The 17,124-nt window shown below is 43.3% G+C and overlaps 1 protein-coding gene across 2 annotated transcripts in view; it reads right to left on the bottom strand.

The window, feature by feature from the left end:
- The window catches only part of cpne2 (copine II), a 47,471-nt gene that overhangs the window by 27,757 nt on the left and 2,590 nt on the right, over nucleotides 1-17,124 (bottom strand). Inside the window, exons 1-2 of one of the 2 annotated variants that reach the window (XM_035418473.1) lie at nucleotides 11,549-11,627; nucleotides 4,446-4,648 (exon numbers count right to left, since the gene is read on the bottom strand). In XM_035418473.1, the coding sequence (XP_035274364.1) occupies nucleotides 4,446-4,648; nucleotides 11,549-11,612 (267 nt within the window). In that variant the 5' untranslated portion in view covers nucleotides 11,613-11,627. Of the gene's footprint in view, nucleotides 1-4,445; nucleotides 4,649-11,548; nucleotides 11,628-17,124 lie in introns of those variants that run through there. The other variant, XM_035418474.1, reaches the window with a different exon arrangement.

Genomic DNA, 17,124 nt, shown 5'->3' with positions numbered 1-17,124 from the left:
ACTACAGCCGGTGCCAAATATTGAAGTAGGACAGGCAGGTGATTCGTAATTTATGTTTTTGCGTCCTCTCTGGATCCATGCAAAATCATTATATCACACCAACATCAGTAAAAATAGAAAATGATATGACCTCCTCATGGTTTCAGGGTTAAATCAAAGCATGTGTCTATCAATTATCTAAAGCCCTATTGACATGGGACTAGTTTTACTCCTGGATGTTCCGTGACTGTATTCACTACCCATGCTAAACCTGTATGAACAGATAACATAATGATGAGAACAGGCCATTCAGCCCAGCAATGCTCACCATTGTCCTACCACTAATGAGTACCCAGTGCTCACCGTTTAGCTACAAACAAGACAGTTTCTAGCACCGTATCAAGTCTGGTCTTGAAAACGTGTAATCCTTCCTTATGCTTTTATTTCCCACATGTAGAACATTTAGCTATATTGAATTTCATTTGCCAGGTTTCCACCCAAAATATAGGCTAGGTACAGTTAACATACCATATCAATTCAAAAGCAAATTTCAATACTGGGGAGGCCTCATTATAGAGCACTTTTGCTTCTCTCCCAAATGAATTCAAAATGATACAGTAGTTTGTTGTATAGAAACTAATATGAAATAATATCAAATCAAATCACTGTTATTTGGAAGTTGACAAAAAGTTTAGATAGTGTAGATAACAAATTTGTTACACAGAGGACTGTTTTTCTCTTGTGAATGTTAGCAGATTCAAAATATTTAAAATCTACACTGAAATACATAGTCTGTGGAAAGATGTAAATAGTGATTTTGGCATTGAGTACAGATCTAAGACCCAGTTCACAGTGGCAATAAGAACAAGTGAGAACAAATGTAGACACTTCTCTTGCATAACGGGGATATCACAGACCAAAATGCACTCAATTTAAAATGAGTGGAAGTTGATGTCATTCACACAAACTTCTAACAGTCTTGAAAAGGTGTCAAGCCTGTAACTTCAACTGCACTTCAAATGTGTCTGCATGAAAGCTTAGGCCTACTTAAAAGCTGTGTGAATTCAAAACCATTATTCTCATAAAAATCAAACATGTTGCCATCAAAGTCTGAAAGCTACACAGTAAATTAACAGCTTTTAGCTTTAATGCATCTAGCAATTAGAATCATGAAATTGCATCCAATCTAAAAATAAATCAATAAGTGGTCTTGTTACATTTTCAGTGACAGTGTTCGTGCTCTTGAACCTGAAAACGGTGACTCATTCTGCAAGCAATCTTGTTTTGCACTGAGCATGTTTTGTATTGTTTTCACACTGTGTGCAACAACCACAACATAACTCCACCATACATACAATTTACGACTTCATTTTAACACTTTATGTGTGTATAATACCTCAGAAATGAATTAATAGGTCCCGGGAGGTTTTAGGCAGGGGAATAAGTTCAGGTCACATGGTTCACCACTTACAGTAGCAGCTTAGCTTGTACTAGATGGACTGTGAAGGACTGAGCCTGCAAGCCCACTCATGCCCTCAATGACAGAGGGAGAAGAAATGTGGAATCTCACAAGGCCTGTAACAGCACTCAGTGAACACAATGCAGCCCAAATCAGAAACAGCAGAACATTTCACAATAACTGCCATAATTATAACAGAATTATTATTTGGCACATTCTCATTTTCGTGCAGTGCAATTTGGCATGAATGGCTGTGATGATGTGAAGCCTGGGGTATGGGAGGGGAAACTGGGGTGGGCCCCGCCCAATTCATTGATAATGATAAAGGCAGTCAGTGGGTGACTAACGCATGGTCGCTCTGAACTGATTGTAAAATGTCCCTTTCCTCTTCTTCTTTCCCGTTTCACTCTCCCGCCGTGTGAACAGGGATGCGCTGCACATACGGCATCACCCCCCACTTCCTATTCATGTCCCACAACCCCCCCCCCCCCCCCCCCGAAATACCACCTCCTGACCACCAGTTACATCATCAGTAAGGTGTCATCACACTTCACTCTCTGTCCACAAGTGACACAATAAAAAAAAACACCTATTCTCAAGTAAGACACATGAAACGAGCAGTAAGAGACAAGGAGCCGTGTGGCTGTTCTGCTTCCCATTCAGGCTTGTGCATTTGAGGGATGAAGTGAGATTTCTCTGGGCCTAACCACCTCTCTGTGGTGCTCCATGGCTCAGAGGAACCGGATCCTGAGCCTGACCTTGCAGGCTCACGACTCCAGCAGCCCGGGTTTGGCAGAATGTTCACCAGGCCAGTGGCCTCATACAGCATTGGCTGGTTCTAGTTGCTTAGAGATGGCAGCGAGGATAGGGGTTACTGGTTCTGGTGATCTCTTAATGTTCTGGGCGAAGAGTTTGCAGTACACAGACAAGCAAATGCACACACACACACACACAGACACACACACACAAAAGCCACAGACCCAAAAACATGAAAAAGTTGAAAAAAGGACTTATACAGATGTACACTCTTTTAATCTCTCTCGTGGTCACATACACACAAGCTCACACACCAACTTAAAAAAGCTGCACACTCATACAGATGCAGAAACGGGGGTGCAGACAAACACACAAACAGACATACACAAACGCGCACACACACACACCGTGTGAGTCACACTCGCAGCCTGTGGGGCTGTCATAGAGACAGCCTTATGTGCAGAGCGTGGAGGGGCATTTCGAGAGCTCTTAGAAATGGGGGCAGGGATTAGACAGACTTCTGCCACAACAGGAATAGGAGAACGCACTGCAAGCACCACACATGCACAACACACATTAGAGTTAAATAGGGCTGTTTCTTCAAAATATCTGAACATACGTTGGACTACAAGGGATGGGTCACGGGGAATGTATTCTATGCATTCAGTGGGTTATGTAGCCAGGAAAAAGTGCATGACCCTAGCTGCACAGCCCTTATAAGGACATATTGCATCTTCATTGTGGTCTTGCTACATCATCGTGTTGTGCGCAAAATAACTCAGGCTACAGCAAACAGTAATTAAAATTTCCCTTTGTACGTTATGACGACAACTGTAGCGCAGACAACAGCTTGATAAATAGCTGGCAAAACTGTGTTATAATTTGTACTGCTTTTTTTCTTTGAAGGAATACCACTGGGTTTATTCTTAGAATGTTCAGACAATACATTACAATAGCACCAACATTTCACCCACATGCACTGGAAATGTCTGGTAATCTCTCTGCCTCTTTTTTCCTTACTCTTTCTCTCCATCTATCCATCTCTTTTTCTTTCCTTCCCCCCATTCACACTGTTCACTCACGGCCCGCCTGTCTCTCTCCACCCCCCTCCTTCCCTCTTCCCTGGGTGTAATGTCATTCAGATGAGTGACAAAGCTACCTTCACAGGGATTATTACACTGGCATCTAATTCATGCTAATTTATTTTTCCTTCCCCATTATCTTATCCCTTCTCTGTTTGTAATGACAGCACCCTCCTCCCATGTATGCCCACCCCACTCTCTCTCTCTCTCTCTCTCTCTCTCTATACACTCTATCATAGGCGGCTGGGATAGGTTTGAAAATTCAGAGTTTCAATAAATGAACATCAAAAGTCTCACGCTATATACACTACTCAGTGAAAAATGCAGGATTTTTTCTTTCTTCAAAGGACTTCCTTCCTGTTTCAGCGTTCTCGCTCTCGCACATTCTGTGCTTCCACCGTCACCCAGGCAACTGTGGCACCAGTTTCCTGTTCAGGCTTGCCCTATTGGCCAATAGCAGGAAACTGTAGTATTCATGCTCTGCATTCTTACAAATGACCCTGGGTCCCCAGCCCCAAATCTTACACTATTAGTTTCACAATCTCACAGAAGCTTATATAATACATAGACACTCATTTAAAAAAAAAACAAACAATCAAAAAAAAAATAAAACCTGCTGTCAGTTACATGTAGCCGAAAAAAATATGTATGTAAATATGTCCATGGGCACAAGCCCATAAGCATATTATGTAAGCTTTAAAGCATTTGCATTCCATAAAAATAATTGTTCATAAGAATGTCTTTAGGTTCTGTACACTGTTACTATACCTTTCATTTGTACAGTTTCAGTTTAATTTAATTGATTTTATTTGATTTTACTCTGACTCCCCCCACTCACCCTCAAAAATTCTCTCCCCTCTCAGCCTCACACAAATTTGTGCCCTTTTCACAGACCCCCCACTACCTCCAACCTCAACACCACCTCCCCTCACCCTGCCTCATCTCCACATCCTTCCTCCTCCCCTCCATCTATCCCTCACCACCACACCCTTCACCCTCTGCTCCATCTCTCCCTCACAGCCACACCCTTCCTCCTCCCCTCCATCTCTCCCTCACCACCACACCCTTCACCCTCTGCTCCATCTCTCCCTCACTGCCACACCCTTCCTCCTCCCCACCATCTCTCCAACACCTCTACCCCTTCCTCCTCTCCTCCATCTCTCCCTCACCTCCACCCAGTTGCTGTCCACCTCCAGGAAGAGCACGCAGAAGGGGTCGGACTTTGAGGTGACGTCCCGGTCCAGCAGGTTGGCGCCGCTGACGGACAGCTCCACCTTGGTGACGCAGTACTGGGTGCCGACGGCGGGCCCAGGGTCGGGCCCGGAGCCAAGGGTGTAGGCCATGGGGGCCACAGAGGCTGCCCTGCCACAGCCTGGGAACAGACAGACAGACAGACAGACACATATCAGCACTTCATCTTACATTCTTTATGATTATGGATTAACATTTCAGATCAGGGACCTGAGCTCCCAGAGGACCCGAGCGCCTGCACGATTCCGCAGTTTCCTTCCAGCCGGCAGCCACATTCAGCCTTGGACACATGCCATGTGGAATAGCCAGTTTAGCCTTTCCCATAAATGACTGAGATTAAGCACTTAAACTGACTGTAAACCAGGAGACACAGAGGCTCAGGGCTGCAGTCTCAGATCCTGACTTTAAGCTACACCACGCAAAGACACTCTGATGCACAGCAAAAGCTAAAAGAATACTTCTCTGTACCCTGTACAGTTCACTGTAAGGTCTGATACATTGAACACACAGTACTACACCCTGGAAAAAGCTCTAATACACAAACCTATTAGAAAACGACACCCAGCAAAGCTCTCTACACGTGCAGTATAGGGCCATATTTACTAAGTATGCCGCAAATTACCTTCAGAGCCACAAAATTATAAATCACCGCATGTTTTCAATTTAGCGGGGTATTTACTAAGATGGGTTATGTAAAGGAGCGCAGCCGCTGAGAGTTCATTTAAATGCGCTGGCGGTATTTAAGATGCGTCTTGCGCATGCAGGAAAGCAACATCGTTGTACTGCTCCATCTCGGGTGAAGTCGGGTTTTGGACAGGCGTCAGGATCCATGAATGCAATGGACAGGCACTGTCACCTTGAAATGTGAACAAAGACAAAGAACCCTTCAACTAGATAGGATTCTTCTATGGAGACACAGAGGAGCCTTGTGGAACCCTTGCTTCTGGGAGCATAACATTGGTATGTGCAGAAAAAAAACCTGCATGCACATTATAGGGCGTTTTAATTTACTGTTACAATTATCCAGGCCTCTGATACATTCATGCCGACTGGCATGAATGTAACATCAGATTGCATGCATCTCGGTTTTAATTGTATCCGACTCGATTAAGTTATGAATGTAATTGAAACGGCAAATGGCTAATGATATGACAAAATTTGTTTCAAGTAAAATTTCATAGTGCAAAGATAAATATTTTCTGAATAAATTAGCAAAATTTCGAAAACTTTACATTTATGGCGACTCTTCCCTACTCTAACACACCGATGAAGTCTCCTCTTAAGAAAAACAGATGCAATTACCGCAAAGACCACCAGCCATGATAAATCAGCTGCAGCAGGTCATGTGGATACATTTCCATCCCCTCCTCCAATATGTTTGTGCTTTACCATCAGAACGCCCTAAAACACACATGCATTAGCCTAACCCACGCAAGTACATTTTAGGGATGCTGAAAAATTACAATTTTCTCGTTAACATCTATAAAAGCCCCACAAGTCCATGGTCCATCTCTGTACATTCGACACATTACTCTGGAGCATGCAAGGCTCCTCTGCAGAACATCACTGCTCAATTACATTTTATTGGTACAGACGCTTTTGCAGAGCCACTGTCACGAAGAAGCAGAATTGATAAAGACAGGGAAAGACTGAGGCTGATGTAAAAAAGTGATGTGAAAGGTAGGAAGAAGAAACACCGAGTGCATTAGAAATGATAAATGGGTATTGCGACAGATAATTAATCTGAAAACACAGTCACACTTACTACACAAACTGTATCAGATAAAGACACTGAGATGAGGGAAGGGCTTCTTCTTGCTAAGACACTGCTGATTGCCTGATGTTCTCTCTGAAGGGATCCTTATTTCTTTTGAATCCAGAAACACCTTAGCCTTGCTTGCCAAGCTTTTTTCTATCCCTGCAGATATAACATCTGTCAATTTTATTTGAGGATAAGCCCACCAAAAAGTGCAGCCCAGCTGACCAACCTATGAACAATGAAATGCAACAAATCACAATTGGGGCAGGAAGTTCACAACAGGCTCGCTGGTAATTTCAGATTTTTAAAGTTTTGACTGCTCTTAAATTTGCCTGCAACCTTAGACACACTAAATTAACTACAGTAGATTCTTAGGCTACTCACATTAAAGAATGAGACAGACAGACTGCTAATGACCGTGTGCGCAACTTAGGAGTCAACCATACTTATCACTAAGTGATGTAATTGTACATACTGTAATCTCATGAAAATTTCAGAAATATGTGCCAATGGTTTATCTCTGGAATGAATGGAATGAATGGGAAATGGTTCAGGATTTGGCAAGTCTATGCTAATACCAGAATTATGCGATAATCTGTTAAGCAATTAAGTGGATTCTATCGCATTTACCTACACTGTTCTGTGCAGATTGAACTTCTGAAAAGCCCTTAATGTTGTGCAGGGTACAAGTAACACCAGTGACAAAAAGAAGGGTGCAAACATTCATTGAGTAAATGTATTAAAATAATCTCAATAAAGCAAGCAGGCATTTGCGCAGATTCATTAAGTTAAAAGGTTAATTCATATTTTCTCTTTAGTTTTAAAGTGACAAAAATGGAACCCATTTAAGACATATGACAATTCCAATTACTACTATACCTGTAGAATGATGTGATGTAGACTTACAATGTTTAAAGCATTTAGTATAGGCTGTAAGCCTTCAATAAATATTTACATTGTTCCAATTTATTTGTTTATGTTTGTCACACGTTTAAATTTTTTTCATATATCAATGCATTGTGGTGGTCTCTTGAAGACTAAAACTTTACATCCTTAATGAAGCTAAATATAGGCAGACCACGGGACAAGGTGACAGCTGTAAAGCCGAATCAACCACAGTCGCTGTCACACAAAGTCACCACCTAAGCCCTATTTTGAGGAAAACCCCTGGCTAACTTCACAGTTTATCAGAAAAGCAAGGCAACAGAAAACTGAAAACATTATGCCTGTCATTGCACCATTTTCACCAACCCCACCAAATGACAGGTGGAAAACAGGATTCAATACTACAAAGTAAAACCTCTGCATACTACGAAGGTCTTGAAACAGGTTCCCCGCCACAATGTTCTTGTCAAGGAGACGTATGCAACTTAACTCCTTGAGATTTCAAGCACTTCACAAGATCTTTTATGACTGACAGTAGATCACCAACAGGATAGCATTTTCTGGCCATTGGTACCGGTTGTGTCTTTCTAGAAAACTGTGAGCCACGCTTGGTAAATCAAAGCCAATAATGCTACGTCTAAATTCTACACAGCAGTGTTTTCACGACTGGATAGAGTGAACACTGCAAACCTGGACGAGAGCAGAAGCAAACAACTTCTTGTAGATGCTCATTTGCATCTTTATCGAGACACAGGTTAACCTACACGGATGGCAAACATGGATAAACTTTCAGGAAGTGAGAAAAATGAGGCGGTTCTTATTGAGCGACCTATCTGCAAGTCAATGAAAGTGCTTCAGAAGATGCTGAAGTAGTTATCCAACATTTCTGAACTAATTTTAACAGACGGTAAGCTGGCCCCTCAAAAACAAGACCAGAAACAACTTGATCTCAGTCCCTACTGCAAGACCACACCCTGAGAACGATAGCTTCTGTCCAATAAACCAGACAGATTAAAAAACCAGCATTGCATTACAAAGCCTGCTACTGCTGGTACTGCAGACTAGCTGAGCAGCTTCCAGCTGCAAGAGTAAACCACAAGCACCTGGAAGCTCTACTGAGCATTACACAGACACACAGGCATGGCTGTGACTGGTGCAGTGCACACCACTATTGCACAAAAAATATGATACCACAGTACAAGACAGCAGATTAAAGACAATGAAACACATTTCTGTATATTTCTTTTTCTTTTGATTTCTGTTCTTTCATTTTAATTCTTTTTATCATATTTCGGTTCAAACAGATAAAAAGTAAAGTGAGCCTGAAACACACTACAATGTTCCAAACGTTCAAGTTGAGTCCCCCCCCCCCCCCCCCCCGCCACAAAGAAAATCTAAACGCTGGTAAAAACATTAGCGCATTCATTCAGCTTTGCTGATTCACATCTGGGAAAGCCCATCTTGTCACAGTGTGAAATCAGAGACAAGGACTGGAGTCAAGGGGGAAAGTGGGTATCATGTTGGTGCACACCATGCAGACGCACGGAGAGAAAGATGCTCATCTCTTTTGCCTCCGTCAGCCAGGGCCCGCACTGCGGAACAGTGCGCTAGGGCTGAAATCTTCGGTGTTGGGTTTCAGCTCAACCACACCCTCGCTACACAGACTCTGTCATCTCTGGCTGTACAGAGAAAACAAGCAGGCCGCTCCCAGGAAAGTGGCATATCGCTCCCCCGTCACATGATACTCAGGTCCCAAAAGGACAGAGCGCAGTGCTTCAGTGCAGGTATTGATCAGGACAGATTCTGAAATGCCCTACAGGTACAGTCCAAAACACACAGCATTCCATCAGCTAGCGTGAATACTTTGTCCTTTCTCAACTGTAACTTGGTTATCAAAAATCACTGTTACAGCTTTATCATTCATTCATTTCTGTACCAACGCATGCTTACAAATAACTAACCTAAGCCTAACTCACCTAAAATTGATCATTCAGTAATACGTACATTGAGACTGAGATCATCCATTGGCACAATGTGTCAATCGATTTGAGATATTTACTCTTAAAATAAACAGCAATTTACTGAAGTAAAACAATAATGGTAGCTATCTATCCAACTCATATACTTAATTTATTGCCAGCAAGCTAAAAGAAATTTAGAGAACAAACTAACTAGATATTAGCTGAAAATATTAGGCTATTTCTGCTGTGATTGTTTTATCCTCAGTTAAAAAGCAAGCTTCTTGTCTGTTAAATTTGACAGCTGGTTTGTAATTAATTTTTGTCTCCACAGTTACATTTTTTTCCTGCACAACCATAGCTCTGTACATATTTACAGTATTTTGTAGTATACGTTCCATTTGTGAGAGAGCTATAAAACTACACAGGATGAGGAACTGAAGTGTATGGGAACAGTGAAGACCTGCATAGGATGCAGTAAGGCCATTCCACCTCAGATGCACATTCAACCAGGCTTCATTTCTAACCAATCAAATCCCTCCATTCTACACACAAGAGATTGAAGTGCCCCCTGGGCTGCAGGCTGTATGACTGCAGGGCTACAGCCATAAGCACTTTAAATAAAGTGGTTTAGTTCCCAGGCAGTGAACAGGCAGTGCCCACTAGCTACCAATGGGCGGCCCGCCATTAGTACAGCTGTTTTGTGAATGGCCCTCGCTGAAAGAGCCACAGACCACTTGGGGATCGTTCCCCTTCCTGCGGACTACCGTAGCAGCGATTTGCAAAATGCTGGCCAATCGACAGCTGGCACCAACAGTGGTCCGACAGGTGCTCGCTCTCTGGGTGGCTAGCTTCTGACAGTGCAGGGGTAACTCTCCAACGACAATCCCCCAATCCAGGGTTTTCAGAGCTGGTACATAATGTACTATAGGAACGGTTAAAGGTGGTTACACATAAAACATCTGAAGCGAGTCAAGATGGCCCAGTAACCTACTTCTGTAACAGAGCGAAGTCTCATATCACTGCCTGCTCCCGACTCCTTGGCCCCGTCTGCGGTTGTGCCATGCATGATAACTCTCACACAGACACTCACTCGCAAGTTCTCTCTCTCTCACACGCACTTATTTCACCCCCACTGAATACACACTGTTTCTCTTAGCGACAGGCCTACCCAAAAATTCACAAAAACGCGCTATCACAGACACAACCGCACATGCAGACAAAAATACACTTGCTCTCTTCTTCTCTGTCACTCTCTCTCTCTCTGTACCTTGCACACACACTCTCTCTCTCTCTCTCAGTCATACAAATACACCCACACACATCCACACACACACACACACACACACACACACAATTACACTCGCTCTCTCTCCCCCTCTTTCACCCACACACCGCCACAGACATGTGCATGCATGTGCACGTCTGAAACAGACTATAGGAGCTCATTATTTTACTCCTTTGTCATTATTTTCCCAACTGAGGAGTTTGAATGCATGAAGAAACTCAACCGCAGCATTGTAACAAAAAGCACGCTCCATTTTGTTCCATCACTGCCCGGGCTGAAATGAATGAGTCACTATCTTTTCCACAAAAGGTGGACAGTTCTTGGCAGGAGGACACAATGACAGCATTGGTACAAGGCGACAGTCTCATAGCTTTTTTTTAAAGTTGTGTAATCCTTTTCAGATGCCTCAACAGCACATGTTCTTAAATGATCAAATCTGGAACAACGTTTCCTGGGGCTAGGGAGAAAGCAGTTTGAAGCTGTCCCAAGCAGTACGTACACTGCGCGCGGTTCATTTCAATTATGAGCGCACGTCTTTTCTGCATTCTCATCGGTACATTAAAAATCAAATAACCATAGCTTTAATGAAATACAAAACACAAACAATCAAATTAAAAATACGCTAACAAAACTTTAAAAAGAGATTCAAATTCAACATTCAATTTCAAATCCGCCATGATCAAATGCACCCTTTGTACCCCCAGGGGACATGACCAGTGCAGACCTGATAGGTACCCCTACCTGGTCTGGACCAACAGGGTCCAGGTAAACAGAATTGAGTTTAAAAATGATGCTCAAACATTGCATTGTGATGAATGTTGAACTGGGATGCAGAAGCCAAAATAGCGATAAGATTTCAAGTAAAACAGGTCAAAACGCAGTGTATTCAAATCTAAATTTCAATGAATTTATTCAGTCCTTTATTAAATTTATTGTAATCAAAATGTATTACATTTTTGGTTGAGTGCAGTCCTATCTTCCTGGAATCTGGGTGAAAAGAACAGAGTGACCTGGCATATTTGTGTGCTGAAGCAAGAAAAAAAGTGTGAGAGTTGGTACGTGCGTGCAAGTGTGTTCGTATGTAAAATTTTATTTGCCGTAACAAGATTAAGGAGGCAGCTAAATACTCACCCCAAATCCCCCAGCATTCTCCCAACCCACGCAAGGTCAGTGTCCCTCCTCGGTCTCTCACCATCCCTGTCCCAAAGCCCGGCCCCAACCCCGCATATATACCCCCATTCCCGTAAGTGCCACCTGCGCCACGATAGCCACGTTCCATCCCGCTTGTCTCGAACCGTGAGCCTGACGTGGTGGAAAAGTCTAGCTCAGACACAACAGCCCGATTTGCTTTTAAGAAAAAAAAAAAAAAAAAAACCAGATACTAGTGGAAAGTCTGGCTCACCGTCATGTGACACAGTAAACACCACTTACCGGGGCAGTATTTTTAACGCTTAATTGCCTGTTACCTGTCTCACCAGGTGCGATAAAATGTGGTTGGGTTAGCGGAAACAGTCTGGTTTCCCGAGTGGGTGAAGTGTGGTGGGTCGCTGGGTGGGGGGTTTTGGGGGGCGGGTGTCTTTAAGGAGAGCAGCAGAGATTGGCTGAATTGGAATGCTTATCCGCCCTTCCACGTGAACCCCTGATGACTTGTATGTGGACCTCAAAAAAGCTCCACCCACAATTCATGTCCGACCATTAACATCATGCGCTGCCTATAGGTGCAGTTCCCCACTTGGACCAGGCGGGTAGAGCCAGGCTGCTGTCCGACTTTCGTGTCCACCATCAGGCGTCTAAGGAGCCAACATTGCTCCACATACCTCCCACACAACTTCTCCTTGGTGATGACATCATATTCCCGTTGAATGATGCCTTCCTGCCTTCCATGTTCTGCCTTCCAAGCTACCTGTTATAACCTTGCCCCTTGACCATGACCACACCCATTTACACCCATGACTGACCCGAATGAGGACCAAGGGGGTTAGAAGGGCCAAAACTGCAGGTTTGACACAACAAAAAAAACATGCAAACAAATAACCATCAAAGTCAGAAAGTGGCTGTGGAAAAGCAACAACTGCTTGGACTGGTTTGGCGAGCAGTGATGTCATCGGTTGTCAGGAGTCAGTGGCAGGCCTGCCCATTATATGACTCGTGAAACCTCTCTCTCCCGTCACTGTCAAAGGCAATGCCACACATGTTTCCATGACAATGCCTGGATGTGGTCAGGCAGAGTAGGTGATACAGTTCCACCTCAGAATCCACCTTTTCACCATGGCCTCTGAGTAGCCCTGAGACTCATGCAGACCCACACATATCTCTAAGTGCCTCAAACCCTAAAGCACCTGTAAATTAAACACCAAAGACAGCTGCAAGGCCATAAGCATGCCAATTTCACATTTTTGTATTTACAAACTAAAACTATGCAATTGTAACCTTTTGAGCTGTCTGGAAACCAGGTGCTGTAAAGATTTACCGCAGAACTCCAGGACCTTATCCAAGAAGTGCTGGTGTGTGTGCCAAGCACAAAAACCCCTGAGTCACCTAATGAACCTCTTGACTGATGACCACAACTAGTTGATTAGTTGACTTGGCTGTTTTCATGCCAAGCTACAGCAAAAGCCTGCACCCACGCCAGCCCTCCAGAGAAAAGACTCAAGACAACTGATCTTTTTTTTGCCTTCCAGCTTGATAAGATACCAAAAAAAGAAAGATCTAATTCTTGGAACATTTGAGCAATAGTGCAGCTGTGCTGTTAGGGTGCTGGAACATCACAGCAGCACTGTGAGATGATTATATGGTAGCGAAGTATTACTCTGATTTGAGTGAGTGTGCGTGCTTGTGTTTGTGCGTGTGTGTGCGTCATTGTGCGTTTGTGTGTGTTTGTGTGTGTGTGCTTGTGTCTGTCACCATTTCTACACAATCAGATACATTAACAACCAGCACGCAAACATCATTACCCATCAGCGATGCACACAAGTGCCTCACCCACATGCATCTCCTCCCACTCCTCAGACACACAACCAGCCTGGATATGGGTCAATAATTCTGGATGCTATAAGCCCTAGTTCATTACAGACCCTGCACCCTCCCCCCCCCCCCCCCCCCCCACACACACACACTCAGTCTCACAGACACACACACTCTCTCTCCCTCCCTCCCTCCCTCCCTCTCACTCTCTTTCCCTGCTTCCCTCCCTCACTCCCTCCCCCCTCCAAATCTCCACCATAAATATGGTATTTTTCTGCCAGCCCAGAATCCATGAAGATTTCCCATGCTTAGCGATTTGAGAGCCTGGTATTCTAGTTAAGTCAATAAATATCTTAAATCGGTTCTCATCCAGGGAACCATTTCCCCTAACTTCCCAAATTACAATAATATGGAAAAACTCCTCTATATACAGGAGGACAAAACAGAATGTGTAGCACTGAGTAGCATTATGTGGCCTCCTGTTACAAAATCAGGAACAACCAGAAAGGCATCGTCTCCATTATTTGTTTTGTTAGTAGTTTTTGTTCTTGTTAGTGTTTGTCACTCAACTTGTAGGTTGTCTGTTTTAAAATCATATATTTATTTTATTTCACTGTATTAATTATTTGTCTTGTGTATCATGTGTGAACTGCTTTGGCAACATCGTGTATGTACAGTCATGCCAATAAAATATTACTGAATTGAAAAACTGAATTGAGAGAGAGAGAGAGAGAGAGAGAGAGAGAATGTTTTCATACTGGAATTCCAGTGGAATCATTACAAAAAGAGATAGATCTCTATCTAGAGAAAGAGGGAAAGGGAAAAGGAAAGGAAGAGACAGGGAAGAGCCTGAGAATGGCCTCTTTCCGCTAGGAAACTCAGCTAGGAGGCCTCTGCCACACTGGCTCTGAGTGACTGAGCAAAAAAGCAAAAAAAAGCAGATGTGAAAAAGAGCAGGTGTACATGTGTGTGTACATGTGTGAGTGTGACAGAGTGAGAAAAACAGCAAGAGTGTGTGTGCGTGTGAGAGTGAGAAAAACAGCATGAGTGTGTGCATGTGTGAGAGTGAGAAAAACAGCATGTGTGTGCATGCATGTGTGAGAGTGAGGAAAAACAGCATGTGTGTGTGTGTGCGCATGTGTGAGAGTGAGAGTGAGAAAAACAGCATGAGTGTGTGTGCATGTGTGAGAGTGAGAGTGAGAAAAACAGCATGAGTGTGTGCATGTGTGAGAGTGAGAAAAACAGCATGAGTGTGTGCTTGTGTGAGAGTGAGAAAAAATGCATATGTGTGTGCGCATGTGTGAGAGTGAGAGTGAGAAAAACAGCATGAGTGTGTGCATGTGTGAGAGTGAGAAAAACAGCATGAGTGTGTGCTTGTGTGAGAGTGAGAAAAACAGCATGTGTGTGCATGCATGTGTGAGAGTGAGGAAAAATGCATATGTGTGTGCGCATGTGTGAGAGTGAGTGAGAAAAACAGCATGAGTGTGTGCTTGTGTGAGAGTGAGAAAAAATGCATATGTGTGTGCGCATGTGTGAGAGTGAGAGTGAGAAAAACAGCATGAGTGTGTGCATGTGTGAGAGTGAGAAAAACAGCATGAGTGTGTGCTTGTGTGAGAGTGAGAAAAAATGCATATGTGTGTGCGCATGTGTGAGAGTGAGAGTGAGAAAAACAGCATGAGTGTGTGCATGTGTGAGAGTGAGAAAAACAGCATGAGTGTGTGCTTGTGTGAGAGTGAGAAAAACAGCATGTGTGTGCATGCATGTGTGAGAGTGAGGAAAAATGCATATGTGTGTGCGCATGTGTGAGAGTGAGTGAGAAAAACAGCATGAGTGTGTGCTTGTGTGAGAGTGAGAAAAAATGCATATGTGTGTGCGCATGTGTGAGAGTGAGAGTGAGAAAAACAGCATGAGTGTGTGCATGTGTGAGAGTGAGAAAAACAGCATGAGTGTGTGCTTGTGTGAGAGTGAGAAAAACAGCATGTGTGTGCATGCATGTGTGAGAGTGAGGAAAAATGCATATGTGTGTGCGCATGTGTGAGAGTGAGTGAGAAAAACAGCATGAGTGTGCGTGCATGTGTGACAGTGAGGGAGGGGGAGCACCATGAACAGAAAATCTCATTACAACTAACTGTTCTAATTATTCAGTGTTCTCTCTGATTCTAAAGGGCCTGCACAAATTTTGTCATCACAACAAATTTTAGTGAAACACATTATGACAAAAGTGGATCTTCATATAAATGAAACACACATTTGCGTGCACACAGATAGATAGATATGTATACATCTGTCTATCTATCTATCTATCTATCTATCCATCAGGGTTCGGGTCAATTCAATTTCAATGCAGTTAATCCAGGAATTATTCATTAAAATTCAAATAATATTAATTCATAATTTGAAAAATTGACTGCAACCCTGACTGATTACCCTCTGTAGATATCTGGGATCCCCTTTGTTTGTCATTATTTGAAAGATCAATAATAAAAAAACATTAATAATAAGCCACTAGCTTTGTCTAGATGGCCACACTCATTTGTGTACAAATTTCAAAGACAAATCATACCTGATAAAGAATGCTGAATGCTGATGCATGCCTGTGTAATGTCCAGGACGGATTAGGCCTATCCAGCAGAATGCCTGATTTTTCTTTTTTGGGAAAGGAGTGGAGGGAGTGGTTCACAGAATCTACACTACAGCAGTTCCGGTTATTAAATTTGCACACACACACACACACACTGCTCGAAACACAACACCCTGATCACTTGTTCTCCGAAAAATTCAGGCTTGAATTCAGTCTTGCTTAACGACCGCAGTATAAATCTCTTCGCGGAGCTGTACGTTTTGTAGGAGGATCTGTTTGAGTCTTCTACTTCCTCGGGCGCTCTGCTGTACAGGAAAAGCCGATTTTCTTTGTGAATCCCACAGTCAGAATCACCAAAGAACAGGTGGGGGGAGAACTTTGAATTGTTCTGAAATCAGCGCCTTGTCTTCGGAATTAAACTCCAAGCCACAGGGTAGTTACAACTGAATACTCTTAATTGGTATAAGAAATAGCTTACCTGCACTTAGATACTTATTCCTCCGATTTGGTGCTTTCAGCGGATTGTGACTTTAATTCATGTTGAACATGTGCTACATAGCATCCTATGGCACTGTTGTTATAATACTGCTAGTGTGCTCTGTTATGATCTTCAGCATGTGTTTTACGACAGGCTATTTTATTCCACAAACAATATTTGGGCTGTATCGTAATCTTGCTTTTTCTTTTTAAAAGTTTACGCTGTAATGGCATAACTCCATTTGAGGCACTTGGTTGTGAAACTAGCTCCCAAGAAGATTTTTTGGGGGTAATCAATGAAGGGGGTCAAAAGTCCTAATATCGGTAAGTCCTGCATGCAGTAGGCTACATGACAAACGACAATAAACTAAAATATCTGTATGCATGCTGGTTGATATTTGGGTCTTTTATCAAGACGTCACTCTGACTGATGCGACAAGCCACAACGATTGGGCGGCGGGATTCCAGAGACTTCACCGTGGGAAGTGACCACGTTGACGTCGGTGACAAAGTGATCTGCTTCCGGAGCGACGGCAGTTGACAGTCTGACCCCCGGTCCACTAACGGCGCTCCACCGGACGGTCAATGGGAACGGAAACGCACAGCAGAACGTGCAAACAGCCACGAGACACACCGTGTTCACTGCCTCGCATGCGCTGTAGACCTAGAACAGATCAGCCTGTTC

Source organism: Anguilla anguilla, chromosome 5, assembly GCF_013347855.1.
Source record: "Anguilla anguilla isolate fAngAng1 chromosome 5, fAngAng1.pri, whole genome shotgun sequence".
In the NCBI taxonomy this organism is placed as follows: Eukaryota; Metazoa; Chordata; class Actinopteri; order Anguilliformes; family Anguillidae; genus Anguilla; species Anguilla anguilla.
The sequence above is the reverse complement of the archived record's forward strand: the minus strand, read 5'-3'. Positions and strand labels throughout refer to the sequence as shown.